General features: G+C 36.8%; 1 protein-coding gene across 3 annotated transcripts in view; it reads right to left on the bottom strand.

Moving 5' to 3' along the window:
* The window catches only part of SLC6A11 (solute carrier family 6 member 11), a 1,657,595-nt gene that overhangs the window by 624,289 nt on the left and 1,016,891 nt on the right, over positions 1-16,415 (bottom strand). For all 3 annotated transcript variants that reach the window (XM_044078040.1, XM_044078041.1, XM_044078039.1), the window contains exon 9: positions 8,797-8,921. In XM_044078040.1, coding sequence (XP_043933975.1) covers positions 8,797-8,921 — 125 coding nt within the window. The remainder of the gene's footprint in view (positions 1-8,796; positions 8,922-16,415) is intronic.

The following is a 16,415-nucleotide window of genomic DNA, read 5'->3' as shown; positions in this document are numbered from 1 at the left end:
TCAAGTAAATCTATCAAAGAAACAGTTTAAAAAATATTGCAGTATATGATGAGGAATGTTAGATTATTTTTTAGAGGATTTATTCTATGCTTAGCTTCATTATTCAGGGTGTGTGTTACAGCTTGATCACATGATCTCTGAGTTAAAACAGAAAGACGGAGAAGTATTTAGTGACTAAGAAAATTAAACAGTAAGTGTGTCAAGTGGTGAAAAAGCCCACATGAATATGAATAAGGCACATTTGTTTTGCACCTAAAATTAACATTTCAACCTAAATGACAAATATATGGAAAGTTTTAATGACTTGATTGTTCAAGGGAGTTGAATTCAATGCAAATTAAGGAACCTATCTGCATGCTTGTACAATGTAAGGAAAAAAGAAACACACATCACCACCTTTACCAGTGACCAATTTCATGAAGGTTGTGCTTAAACTTAATTGCCAAATGTATTGTGGAATTGTGGATGGGACAGCAGTTTGCTAAATGATTTATAAATTTACTTTTCTACAAAACAGTCACAGGTAATTATGTTTTTACTGCAATCCGTTCCAGAATGAGTATCTGAATGAATGCCTAATATGTATGAGTTGCATAACTTGTTGAGTTTAGAGATGTTGAAGAGGTGCAGTGCAAAGCTTAGTCTGCACTGCATTAACATGTCTAAAAATGAAACCCTATATACATGGCATCTAACAGCCTGTGTGATTAATACAAGCTACAGCATATAATATAGGCCCAAAGGTAGTTACTAGGCATGCAGTGCAGGATGAGTGTAACACAAATTCTCATTTGCCCCAAAGCAGTGCCTGGTTAAGTGACAGTATACAGTAGTCAAATGCAGATTGAGAGAATCAAACCCTGTATCAAAAGAAATAGCACATTACCAGCTCATAGCCTTAATCCCCTTCACCATTTGCCATGGAAATGGGGTTGGTGAAGCCTACAATTTTATCACAGTTTTTGCAAAATATTTCTACAGTTTTTGATAACATTCTCTGCAATTTTCAAGTAGCCCTGTGCACAAGGCACTGTGCTTTCGTAAATCTGCAATTTATTTGCATACACATTGCTTATTGTGCAGTTCTACATTTGTCCTAGGACAAGGAACATGCTGTCTTTGAATGTCATTCCACTATTCTTTCTCATTTCTATAATGCTTTGGTACACCAAAGCTTAGGCCACGTGTGTCTGTATCCAGTGAAAAGAACACAAAAAAAGTCCATGATCAATGACATAGCCAAGATCACTCAGCTTTACTGCTAACACAATTAAATTAGTAGCGTGGTAACCTTAACAAAATATGCAAGTTTTGTCATCTAAACTAGCACAGCAACAAACAATATAGAAGAGAAACAGAATGCTCACTGTGAGGCAATGTTTCTGATATTTAATATGTGAACTTAACTGATTTTTAGCAGCTACAAGAAAATTGGTAATTACCATGTTTTTTGCATAAAGACTGTAAGCAGCTATTACAAATGCAAAAACATCAATTAGTACATTTCTGCAAATGAGCTCTTGCTACTTTAATCATTTAACACTCAACACTAAAGAAAAACAATCCAAATAAGTAACAAAAAACAGATCAATTTACAAATAAATTAAACCAGCCATTAGTATGAAAATTTACCTATGAAAATTCATCAAATGTGCACCTGCTTATTTTACTGACAGCTCGTCAACTACAGCACATATAGAGTTAGTGGTTATAAATCTGTAATTCACATGTGCATAGCTCATATCACATTTACCAAAAGATGCCAGAATTCAAGATACAAAAAAACAGCACTAACAGACACCTGTAAAGTCCATAACATTATGACAGATAATAGTGTATGCAAAGTCATTGCCTGATTCTTAAAAATGATTTAACGAACTTATTGCATGGGAAAGATACTATTTTAATTCTATATTCTGAGTTTTGCATATACTAAGAAATTATGTGGCAACGTACTAGCTGTATTCCCATTGGTAATATTGCTTTGTGGTGTACATAAGTACAGATACATGCTGATGGTATTCCCAGAAACACATGCAGTAAACGTGTACTAATTAAAAATCTCTGATTTCCACAATGTTGATTGTTATGTACATGTCAACATAGTAAGCTTTCACATCTAGAATTTTATTATAGACGTATATGGTATCCTGCCTAATGACAGACAAACTTTTGCATTCCAGATTCACTTAGTAGGAAATTCCTTATGCAATGCAAATTATAACAGTATTTATGTACCCACCTTTTAGCTTTATGCTTTTTAAGTAACATATTGTATACAGAAATAGAAACAGACTTGTTCAAAAATAATGTTGAAAGAACAGTGAAAATACCAGAAAAAACACGAAGTGGAAGAAGTAAAAGTACTGATAAAATCATGTGGAATGTTCTGTTTATTATCAAAGCTTTTAACATGGCAGTCTGCCTTTCTTGGTTTTCATTTGCTCTGTGTAATATATTTTTAGTATTAACATGTTTCATCTGCTTGTGAAACACATTACATGACAGCAATAGCTGAACAGCATGCACAGACTGAGCTACATAACAGCTCTGCAATGAGATGTCTCAATAGCTTACAAAAAATTGTAGCTACAGTCATGTTACTGCTTTCATGAAGCATGACCGGCATATGGCTGCACCTGATTAAATAAATAAATAAATGCAGAGACCTCAGATACACTGTAACATGTGGAGATGCTCTTTGTCAAGCTGCATGTTACTTACTTCATTTTATTAACATACTTTCCAAAAAATGAAAATATGTGCTTCCGAAATATTGATCTTCAATTTGTAACAAAAAGTTGCTCATTATAACATATTTATACAGCTGCTAGCATCTGTTAATATTTCTGAGGTTTGTTTATGGGTCATATAAAAACAAGTAAATATTCTCCAACCCAGTCACATCATGGTGGCAATCTTTAGATGCACATAACTCTTTAGCTATATCAAGAATATGTGCATTCATAACTTAATTTAAATATTAGTTGCTCTAATCCAGAGGACCCATACCATGGGAGAGTTATACAAACAGTAAGTGGAACAGAAGGCCTGGTATGACAAAAATATACCTAGCACATATAGCACATGTAAGAAAAAAAAAGAGGGGGGGGGGGGGGTGATGGGGGCAAGCATCACAGTGGAAATGTATATCACAGTTAAAACTGTGATGATGAAATGCACAATTATATCTTCTCAACATCTAGTTAGTGAATCTGGACTGACAAAGCGAAAAATGGGGGGAGGAAGGCCCAAAAGTAGGGACATATTTTAAATATTGTTCTTATAAACTTACAAAGTTGCTACAGTAACAGGGTTTGTTTTAACATACATTTTATCAAGGATTTGAAGGCTGAAACTAAAATGTATTATTTAGTGACTTCAGCCCTCAGATCATCCCTGTGATTTGTCAGAAAACTACACATTTTAAGAGGGACAGATGAAAAATATGAACCAAAAATCTGGACATTCTGCAAAAATCTGGACATTTGAGAGGTATGCCTGTATGGTATCTAGAATGCTGAAATTTAAAATTGATTAAATGCTGTTTTAAACAACAGGTGAGCCTTTCATACAAATTATCAGAGGCGATATTAGACAGAACATCAACAAAAGGGTTACTACTTGAGTGATGTGGAAGAAAGAAAATAGTACTGGCAGTTAGGATAGGTGAGTAACAACTACACAGTTACTACACAATACTTCTAGTTGGATTTAACATATCACTGATGCTCCAATCAGCATCTTCTAGGGTTGCATGCGGCAAAAGGAAAGACTGAAGTTAATTAAAGTAGCGAGGAAAATTAAAACAATAGCTACAGTGCAGACATCAGAAAAGTAGTGTACTCTGTCTAGTCACATCTGTGCCTGAACAATAACATTAATTATCTTTCTTAGAACACAGTATGTCTGCTGTTTCAGGCTATGCTTCCTACTCTGGCTTGAAATCTTGACAGTTTGTTTCTCACTTTTGTATTCCTTTATGGATGTTCTTTATAGTTGGAATATCTTAATAAGTATGGTTGAAATTTACTTTAAGGAACTGTGTTTATCTTTCTTTATTCTAATTTTATGAGACTGTCTCCTGTACAGATTACTCCCTATGAATATGTAAGTACTTACTATTACTACTCAGCCTTCACCCACTGGTATATCACTAAATGTCTCCTGCAGGGATTACTAACTAGGAATAGTTAAGTACTTACTACTACTACTCAGCCTTCACCCACTGGTGTATCACTAAATGTCATTTGCAGGGATTACTCCCTAGGAATAGTTAAGTATTTACTATTACTACTCAGCCTTCATTATCATATATCACTAAATGTCTCCTGTATAGATTACTCCCTTGACTTTGGTCATTTCCAAAACAAGGGTGAATGTTGGTTACCTGGGCCAGAAGGGAGTCACTACAATGATTCTTGGGGGATTCCTCCTGAATCTTTATGAGTGGTATTAGTAGAAATGATGGAAAAAACATACAGGGACATTCCTGTCCAAGAAAAAGAAAAGGAATCTGTCATCCAGGCTTTCTTGCATGGAGTCCTAGAACAGACTTTTGTTAGCTGACTGTTCAGAGAGGTGGTAAACAGGTCTACTTGAGGAACTTCTCACAGACTGATAACATCTTGGAAGATCCTCTGTTCCATTCATGACAGTCTACTTTGGTCCTGCTCAGCTTATCTGCCACATAGTTTTGCTCTGATGGAATGTAGGATACCTGTAGAGTGAGACTGAGATTGTGCTGTGAAGCTATATCCCAAGCTAACATGGCTAGTCTGCAAAGAGGGTACAACCTGGTTCCCCATTGCTGGTTGCTGTACCACATGATGGTGGTATTGTCTGTAACCACTTTAAAAGGTCGCAGGGACCAAAGATGCCTCAGAGAATTGAGTGCTTTGATCAAGGCAAGCATCTCCTTGATATTTATGTGCTCATGTCTGTCCTTGGTGTCTCACACCCCTTGCACTTTTATCCCTCCTTCTACCGATTCTCAAGCAAGGTCCAAAGTGTCTACGGTGACTCACTGCTTTGGAGCAGGTTGGGAAAAGGGGAGGCTTAGATTTAAGGTTATCTGTTGTCTGTACCAAAAGATTTTATCCCTGACAAACTGCAGCAGTGGGATTTAAAAAGATAGAGGGTGTTGATACTGGGACCAAAGAGAATTCCAATGCCACTGTACCCTTCTCATGTGGAGTCCTGCTGGGGTATAATGAGAATCACAGATGCCACGAGACCCAAAGTCCTGAGGTGTCCCCTTGCAGTAACCAAAGTCTCAATGGAGAACCTTAGAAATATATCTAAATAAAAATCTATTTTTTTCTGCCAAAGAAAAGTTATTTCAACTGAGCTATCTAGCTGGAGTCTATATCATATGAGCGAATCGCAGAAATTGCGAACGGTCATAATATCGAATGCACTGGACCTCAAAGTGCTTTTTCTGAGATCGTGGTACAGTGAAGAATGAGATATTCACCCTTTCCTCACTGTAGTGCGATCTCGGAGTTGGAATATATATTTAGCGGTAAGTGTGGGGGCACAGCACCCCACAGTAGGAAGTTCGAGGTCTGGTACATTTGATATTATGAGCGTTCGCAATTTGTGCGATTTGCTCATATGATATAGACCCATCTAGTTGGCATCCCAGAAACGCAATCCTGTGTAAGAGATCTCTCACCCAAGAGAGAGAAATTCCTGTCACTTTGAAAAAGCCTCTTCAAAGATAAGCATATTGTCTAAATACAAAAAAAATCTGGATATTCTGTAGCCTGCAATGGGTTGTAAATGGAGCCAGACACTTTGTGAACACTCTTGGTGCAGTGGATAGTCCAAAGGATTAGGAAAAGAACTGATAATGTGATACATACAAACAAACCCTTAAAAAAACAAATGGTCTGGAAGAACAGACCCGTGATGATAAGCATCTTTTAAGTCAAGTGTTACCAGGAAACTTGGAGGAAGACGAAGTAGCAACAGGTTGTGAAGTGATATTTTAAAAGGGGGCACTATCACAAATACATTAAGGAAAGAAAAACCCAGAAGTGGTCCTCAAACATTTTCTTTCCTTGGCACTAGGAACATCCCTGAATAAAAACTTTTCCCCACCTGGGAAGGAAGAAGTGGTTTTGCCACTCTTTGGGACAGTATGTGAAGAAGAATAAATGTAAACAAAAGAGTCTGATCTGGAGGATGAGGAATGCCCCCGGAAAGGAGGATTTTATTTTCACTGCCATCTGTAACCCAGATGAATGATTTTAAGAACCCATTTGTCTGAAACAATGTGTTGCCAAAGAGGAAAACAGAGATTCAGACCAGGAAAAGAGGAATCCCTATTTCTTTTATCAGAAACTACTTTACAAGAATAATCAATAGCCATGAATTAAACCATGACCCAGACCTGGTAAACTGCTCACAAGCACCACATAAACACTGACAAATAATGTTACAACTTTTTATCATATTCCAGCTCCAAATATAGCAACTGGTTCAGTCACTGAAAACAGAATTTTCAGTCACACTCTTATGGCAATTAATTGCAGATGATTATCAAACTGCATCCCTTCATTGTCATTTCCCACAGGATGATTTCATACTAAAACACAGGTGATAATGCAGTGTTTTAATACTTTACTTGAAAAAATAAGTTCTGCAAATCACACTGTCTTACATGCGATGCTAACATCTTCACAACACTCATTCATAACCTAGAGGATTATGAAGGGTTACTGATCAAAACCTGCTTATTATGTTTTTAAGGCATGGATGCTAAGAAACTCATCTCAAGAGTGAAGCCATGAAGTAGTACGTGAGCACTGTCAGAGAGACAGTGTAGCACCATCCAGTATGTTTATACTTACCTTGTCAAGCCTCTCAAACATCCAGATTTTCACAGAATGTCCAGATTTTTGCCTCATATGTTCGGTCTGTTCCTCATAAATTTTTTGTCTTTTGGACAAATCTCTGAGGATTAAAGTCACTAAATAATGTCATATATTTGAGTTTCAGACATTGCCTTCTTCAAAAAATGCAAGTGGGCACACATCCTATTACGCTAGCAACTTTCTAAGTTTATAACAGGAAGTCAGGAGCACATTACCGGTAAAGATAGCAGGCAAAAACAAATCTGTTTTTTTATTGTACCACTGTCTTTGGAAGTCAGTACTGACAGATTTGACTTTCTAGCACAAGACCTGACCTTAACAAGTTAACCAGGGGGCACTTGATGTTTGTTACTATCAGATTTTGCACTATAGTAGCAAAAGAGCGGGTCTTGCACTATAGTAGCAAAAGAGCAACTTGTGCTACTATACACGAGTTGTTGTTGTTGTCTTTTGGCTTTTCCCGGTTAGGGGTCACCCACAGCGGAACTCCGGTCCGCTAATGATTGGCAGTAGATTTTCACGAACGCCGAGGTGCCAGCTTGACGTTCAACCTTCAACGAAGTATACTACATACCAGTCTTTTTTCCGAATATCAGTGTGTAATCACCATGCTCCACACACTACACACTTATTACTACTGACCTGCGAAATAAAACTGAGTCCACAAACTTGCACATCAGCAGCGGCATTTCCATTTCTCATAGTCAGTTAATTTCCCTTGTGTCATGGAAAAAAGCATGAGTAATTTCCATGACAAAATCCCTCTGTAAAATATAAACTAGACAAAAAACTAAAATTAATTTGAAGAAAATGAACAGTCAAAAGTCAGCTGGTCAAATTAGAAATAATTCCATACATAGTACATTAAAACCAAAGAACAGAATCACTACACCAATATCTTTTGTTAACTGCATACATGAAAATCTGTTACTCAACACTTTTCCATGAAATAAAGGTAATCTCTGAATCATTTACTCTTGCTACTGAAAGATGTTATTTTTTCATACACACACACACACACACACACACACACACACACACACACACGTATGACATTCTACAGGTTATCCTGAAAGATTTCAATTAACTGCCAAAGCAAACCAGAATCATTATTTAACTGTGTGCCACAACTGCACCGATATCTACAGTACCTCTGTAGTAACACCAGTTTTCAAAGACATGATGAGATCTGAAGTTTGAGTCACTATTACTTGACAGTACGATTCCAATGATGACAGCTTGAGATAGGGCCAGCCATCACACTTGCATCTGCAGCTTGGTTATCTATTTGTTTTTGTCATCTGAAAAGTAACATTGTTATACCCAGATAAGAAAAATGGGTACCAGGCTTATTACTGCTATATTAGTGATAGACTCTTATTGTCAGTCACTACCATGCAATCCAGGGAACTTCACATTGACCACTGAGACTGCACTGTCTTGGGGATTTTTATTTTCCTTGAGTCAATGTAATCTCAAAGTTAAATAGCAAGGAGTGGGGGGAGCAACAGTAACCCATGTTGGGAAATACAGGGGTCTTGCCTCCTAAAAAAAAAATCTTCTGATTGCACTTTAGTAAGCTGACTGTGGTTCACAGTTAGGTGATTCTGAGGTTTTGTAATCACTATTTTGTGATTCAGTCTCAAAAACATATAAAGTATTTCCTACAGTTACCATTAATTTCATTGTTTATCATCTTTATCTACTGATTGCAAAGCAAAAGCTAAGAGGAACAGGCATACTGGTGGACCAGTAAGTAACATCAGAATCTAGAATGTTTTATTCCCACAATGGGCGATTTATTTACCCTTGAGGTAAACAACACAAAGCCTTAACTTGAAAGAAGGTATTTTGCATTACAAAATGGCAGATTAATATCATTAAAAGTTTAGAAAGTAAACATTCTTTAGCTCACCTGATTCTGCAACCTCTGCAATTGGAACCCCCTGTTCATATGCCATAAAACCTAGGACAGAGAAAATGGCAAATCCAGCAACAAAACTGGTCCCACTGTTGAGGCAACACAGCATAATGCAATCTCTGAAAAAGACAAAGAACATATTTCTCTTCCTAATATCCAAGTGGAAAAGCCTACCACATTACAGACATCCATATGGGGCATAGTACAATTTAAGAAAAGAGTCACTGTTCACTTATGTTGCAGATATCAAAGAACATATTCACGTTCTTGAATAATGTTAGACAGAGCACTTTACAGATGACAGCAATGCCTCTATGTCATACTTCACAGAGAACAATCTGTCTATTCTGAATCAAAAGAATTAACATGAAAAAGAGCAACTTTCAGTTTCTCATGAGATTTCTGTATTCATTTTGCAGTTATTTTTATTTACTTGTATGAGATGACACCCTGACCCTATTAACAAAAATGGGAAAAGGGTTGTGGCTGGATGGATCAGTTATTGACCTTAATATTCTTTTTGCTTCATCTCACCATAAACATAACTAATTTACTTATTTATTTATTTATTGTGCAGTAGATAATTCTGTTTTATTAATGGAAGGTTTAGTTCATTTAGCTATATGATCTTATTATACCTTCCAGTGAAGAACCATATCTGAATTATTAAAGCATTTCAAAATACACTTCTATGGTGATGCTCAGTCTTTCCTTCTTCAGTTTTATTTTGTACATATATTGTTCTAGTGACCACAGCTTTAAAGATCAATTGTGTCTCAACATTTCAACTGTAACTTATAAGTTTTGTTATGCATTAAAATCTTTCAACTTAGAAATGCTTTCTGAGAATTCTTTTTGAAAATTAGTGCTTTGCCAAAAGACACAAACACAGATAAAAATTAGACATTCAGAACTTGCAAGCATCTTGCTATAAAAAGAAATGTATTAGAAATCTTATTGCATTTAGTGATAGCTAGGGGGAAATACAAAACATTTCTACATGCAAATGACCCTTTCAGAATATAATGAAACCACTGACTGTCAAATGAACAAATACGGGAATATTTAAAAGTTCATCAGTTAACATAACATTTCGTAAATGTTTACGTAACATTTTTTACAGAAATACTTTTTAATAAGATGCAATTAAATAACTCTACAAAGATTTCCTAAAAGCATAATTTGCAACAAAGCTCTTGATATTAAAATTATTTAATGAAAGTTGTTGTTATGACCTACATATTTTCCAGATCATAATGAAACACAAGTCACCTGTGCTCCCTGTAATCATGCTAAAATAGTTTGCTTAAGGTTTATCTGTAAATGGTAGAAATTAAAAAATCACTGCCACCTATTAAAATTCAAACCTAGAAAGGGAATATTCGTTAGACAATTTATATTCCATTCTTTCACAAACTAGAGTGTATATATATATATATATATATATATATATATATATATATATATATATATATATACACACACACATTATATATATATATATATATATATATATATATATATATATATATATATATATATATATATATATACACACACACACACACACACACACACACACACACACACACACACACACACACACACACACACACACACATGTATGTGTATATATGCAATATACACACACACACACACACACACATATATATATATATATATATATATATATATATATATATATATATATATATAAAATGAAAAACAAAATCAGGTGCATGAACCAATGTGGGTGCTATGGAATAAAAATACATTGCATACAAGACACTCCAGCACTCCAAAGGTGAACTGTAGTTTTAATTCAAAAGTCCATCACCAACAACAATAGTATAGCCTCCAACAAACATGACTCCCCAGACTGGTTTCGCAATAGCGTAATCAGTGTAGTTGAAACATGTATTTCCTATTGATTTAAATAACCATTACTTAAAGAGACAGACTCCCTTTCAAAAAAATTAGCTCAACATCTACTCTTTTAACACAAAATAATGGCTAATAAATAGATAAATAAATAAATACATTCACATAATAATATATTATCACCAAGGAGAAACATGTGTTAGTATTGCTACCAATTTTCATTCAAACTCAGCTTACACATAGCCCCAAGATTCACAATCCACAGTTTCTCCTTGTGACCTAACAACTCATGTTTAAAAGAGTTAGCCAAACTCACTTCCCTGACACAGTCAAGTCATAAAAAATAAAATAAGCAGAAGGATGTAACAACTTATGTTTATAAAGGGCAATTCTAGGACATTTGCAATTAATATCATTTAAATGCACTGCAATCATATTCTTAAATACTCTAGAAGTTTGGCTGACATAAAAGGCTCCACACTGGCAAATAGCCATGTAAACAACCCGTTTGGAACTGCATGTGATTAGTTGCCTGAAAGAAAAAATCTTTGAAGTATTCACTGATGTAAAATACTTTCTACATGAAACTGCCTTGCAATAAACACAATTGCTACACATAGCTATCCACAACAATATTATGAAGTGATCTCTGTTTATTCACACTCCATTTTTTTTAAACCATGAAAGGTGTTCCCCAATATTCTTACCCCGTCGGTAGCCAAATTCACTACGATCACCTAAATATTGATCAAAAAAGTCATCCATCTTAAGTACATGCCAATGTTTATCAAGAACTTTTCTAATCTTAAAACCATTCTTCCCATAAGTAGTTGTTGTTGTTTGTCTTTCGGCTTTACCCGGTTAGGGGTCGCCACAGCAGAACTCAGGTCCGCTAATGACTGGCAGTAGATTTTCATGAACGCTGAGGTGCTAGCTCGACATCCAACCTTCAACAAAGGCATGCCCATTTACGCATGTCATTCGAACGCCCATCAAACCGCAGGGAGGACATGCAGACTCCACACAGATGGCATTCCCCGCACTCCAGCCGAGAATCGAACGGGAGAACCTCTTGCTGTGAGGCAACAATGCTACCACTGCACCACCACGGATTACTCCCATAAGTAGTAATAAAGCTAATATTTCCAGAATTAGTAGTCGCCCTTACATTACCTGACCCCAACTCCAGTAAATCATTCCATCTCACACAACCAGCTCAGGCACCAACCTGTCTAACCAAACCAGCATCATAGCCCTTGATTTAAATCTGTTCTCCATTTTGACTTTTTCTATATTCAAAAATGGTATGTCTGGCAAGGCAACTACTAGCTTCCAGTAAAGAGTTCCTTGTAAATGGTTTATGAGATAATGCAGTAGCCATAAATCCATCTATCAACTTAGTAACACTGATATCAAGGAAATCAATTGTGAACAATTCCAATTTACCACTAAACTGAAGATCAAATTCATTAGCATTTAAATAATCCACAAAGCAGTTCCATTGGTTTACACTGCCAGCCTAGATACAACAACAATCATCATGCAATTCTATTTGGACAATATAGTCTCGGTTAAGAATGATATTATGATGTTTGTAGGGATGGAAAGCACAACAGTACAAGAAGGAGATACATTTGTGGTAGACATGGAAAAAAGATCTAAGCATCTTCTTCGAAGAAATTCAGAAGTTATATATGGCATATTAAACTTCTGAAAGCATATTTGAAAGCGGATATGGTGCCCAGAGGTTTACGACTTTATGTCGAACCAGATGTAGGCATGGAAGATGCTGTTTTCATGAAAAAATGGCGAGATGTACAAAAGGTAACTTCTAAAATGTTTTTAGAATTACTGTTTGGTTACTATGAGAGACATTCAGGGCCATTGACTGAATGGCTTAATATTTGTTATGAAGGGATACAGTGTTTTTCAACCAATAATGACTTTACAGTCAGAAATGACAAATATATGCAAGAAATGAGTGACTTTGAAAATATTTTATATTGGAGAAACAAAAAGGGCATTAAAAGTTAGATTAATGGAACATGCCAGGGACATTGCTAATAATAAAAAAGAACGTTCCGTGGCTATGCATTTTAAAAAATTTTATCAGGGTAGTAATGAGGGGTTAAAAGGTACAGTGCTGGAAAAAGTGAATGTTTCTTATTTTGATGCTAATAATCTTAAAAAACAGTTATTGTTTAAAGAGGCTATTTATATTTTAAAGCTTGGCACTTTATACCCTCATGGGTTAAATGAAGAAATGAATTGGAGAGTATTAACTCTGTCATACAATATGCAGACAATTCAACACTAATATGTGCCACTTCCTCCTTACAAGAACTACACACACTAACTCATGACTCCTTGCTTTCTGTAGAAACATGGCTTACCAAGCATCCAGTTGGACTTTCCCAGTAAACAAATGTAAAATAAATACATAAATATGGGGGTAATAGAGACACCATAAGTTAACAGAGCAGCCGCATAGTGTTAGTCATAGCGCTCAACCTTCCATTAAGAAAATATGAAACACTGCCTCTTATACTGTGAAACACTTACTAACAACTTAAACTAAAAAGCTCACAGGAAGGTTAAAATGAGGTAATTCATAATTATAAAACATTGTTTTGATGAACTAATATGACTCAGTATTATTTACCAGTGGTATCAATTAAAAAAAAGTTCTTACATGATTGACAAGCCACACTGTCTTGCCAGGGATGGTCTTCAGCTTTCATCACTAGGTATTCAGATATTGGCCAAAACATTATCTGCCCCATAGTGTCTTTGTTAGGCATTGCCAAACAGCTAAAACTTTCAACATAGCAAAATTTAGTTGTGAAAAGCTAAGGGTATTACTGCTCAATGCAAGGAGCCTTAACAAGAAACTACACTCCCCGGAAGCACTGCTCAACCTGGAGAATGCTGATGTCTGCAGTTACTGTGACATGGCTCAAAGTTGCAGTAAGCACCCTGGCAGTGCAAAGCTTTAATCCCTTTCACACATTAAGACCACCCACAGCACATGAAAGGACAAAAGATGGGGGTATAGCCATTTACAAAAAGGAAATGTACACCACACCTCAAAGTTGGTCAAACAATATGACATGCTTGAACCCATCTCCAACTAACCACAAGAAAAATCCCTTACTAAATCCTTGCTAACTACAAGTCCCCTGCCATGAACCAGGAATACCATACCTCATACCTGAAATTTACTATAATCAGTTACCATTCAGCCCAATACTATACTCATGGGTGATTTCAACTACCCCTCCATTAAATGGGAAGCATACCTGACAACTAACATGCATGCTCAATGATTTCTAGACTTTGTCAATAAGAATGCCCTGGAGCAGCTAGTAGGCACTCCCACTAGGGGTACAAATATCCTAAACCTGGTACTCAGAAATATGGGATAGTGACTGCCCCCCCACCCCACTGTAAAGTCTTCGCTGGTTAGATCAGATCATAAAGTGGTCTCCCTTGAAATAAATATAAAAATAGAATCCCCACCTACCCGAAAACCTTTAAGAACTTTTCTATGGAAAACTACATCCTAGTAACAGCATAGGTAACCATTTTGCTCCCCAAACCAGAAAATACAGAATCCTATGTGGAGGTTTGCACAAAAGCCCTGTATGACCATATAAAAAAACTGCATAGAAACATAAGTACCAAACCAAAATAAGCTTTGGACAAACTGCAAAGACAAGGGAATCTGGTGTACCCCTGGTATAAATAGATTGTACAACAAAAGAAAGAAAAGAAAAAAAATCCTGCCTAGAAGTAAGAGAGAATGGGCACAACAGAGGAAAAAGTCCCTTACTGAGGCAAATGTAACTTCCCAAGCTAAGGTAGTCTTAAGGGCAACACCCAGCAATATGCAGGGTTAGCTGTAGACGGCATGAATGTTACTCTGCCAGAAGATATAGTAAATCTGCTGCCTTATAAATTCAACTCAAATTTCACCTCCCCATCACCTCTGCTTACCCCACAAGAAATACCCTTCACCATTCCTGTACCAGTATTCACAAAAGGAAAGGTTGCCATTGCACTCACTAATCCTAAAACACAACTTCAATGGGTCTCAACAATATCTCAGGTTGCATCCTAAAATAGCTTGAAACATGACCTATCTGGCCCACTAGGATCTCTACTTAACCACAGTCTCTAGGCTGGCTTTGTCCCTGAGGAGTGAAGGAAAGCAATCATCATGCCTCTGCATAAAGCGGTACCATCAACAGATCCAGGAAATTAAAAACCCATATGTTTGACTAGTCTCATATGTAAGACCATGGACAGAATAATCATGGACATGATAAAAAATGGCATAGAAATTTCCAGACACTAGTCCCAGTCAAGTTCAGCTTCCTCAAGGGCAGGTCATGCCTGCTTAATCTGGTGGACTTCTCTGAGAAAGTCACTAGTGCCAAGGATGATGGTGAAACAGTGCATACTGCCTACCTTGGCCTGGCTAAGGCATTTCACACATTTCCCCACTCAAGCATTCAAGATAAACTCACAAAATTAGACATAAATCTCTATGTCACCAGATGGATAGCTAATTGGCTCACAGACAGGACACTTTGTTTGAATGGGAGAATCCAGATCCAGCAAGAAGCCAGTTACTAGTAGTGTACCATTGGTCTCAGTGCTGGGACCTATCCTTTTCTGATTATACTTCTCTAAAGTCAGGGCTAATGTAGAAGGCCTTTGGCTGACCAAGTCTGCTGATGGGTGCAAATTGGAGGCAATCACTGAATCCTCCAGTTATGTAGATATCCTTCAGAAGGGTCTGACTTGGACAAATAACTGGTGCCAGAGCCACGGCCTAAAACTGAATTAAAAAATGTATAATTATACCCTTTGGAAGTCAAGTATCGCAGCAAATTACACCATTAACAGCACACCCCTAGGAGTGGACCCATAAGCAAGAGATCTAGGTACAGAGACAGACAATAGCCTGAACTTTCACAATAGTCTGAACTTTGACCAACATGTGTCCACAGTGGTGAGGAAGACTTTCTATGTGGCACAGTTTATAAGCAAAGGCATGGTATCCAGATCTAAGGAAGTTATTGTCTCACTGTACTCAGCCCTAATCAGAACAATAGAATACAATGCACCTTTCAGAATGTACCTGACCAGGCATGCAACAACTGGAGCGGCTTCAGAGATTCCTTACAAAACAAATACAGAGTGTAAACAACATGTCCTAAGCAGATCAACTAAAAGCCTTATCCCTTTACTCTGTCCCTACTGACTATTATGGGATGATCGTTCCTTAACCAACAAAGCAGTCTGAAATCCACCCTTCTGGAACAGTTACATATTTTCAAGTCAAACTGCATGAGAATTACCCAATCCAATGACCTAAACCTGGTCTATGGCATGAAAAAAAAACATGCTGGGGAGACAGACATATGTCTCAGAGATTACCACTTCTCTGAAACAGGCTTCCTATTCAAATAAAAAAGAGCACTTCCCTGATCCTCTTCAAATGTAGTTTGGATCAAAGGATGGGGAACTGTAAATTCCCTCCTGGACTGGTGCCCATGTCTCTCATGAACAAGGGCAGTCTATGAAACACTCAAAGGCATAGACACAAACCTAAGCCATCCTCTAGCCCTTAGGGATCAAAAATCTTGTAAAATCTAGCTAATATTGCCTAGACTTATAAGGGCACTTCAGCTTAGCAATCTCCTATGAACCTATTACATTGTACT

Source organism: Protopterus annectens, chromosome 7.part0 (genome assembly GCF_019279795.1).
Source record: "Protopterus annectens isolate FY-2018-M chromosome 7.part0, PAN1.0, whole genome shotgun sequence".
Taxonomy (NCBI): Eukaryota; Metazoa; Chordata; order Ceratodontiformes; family Protopteridae; genus Protopterus; species Protopterus annectens.
This window is presented reverse-complemented; position numbering and strand designations above follow the sequence as displayed.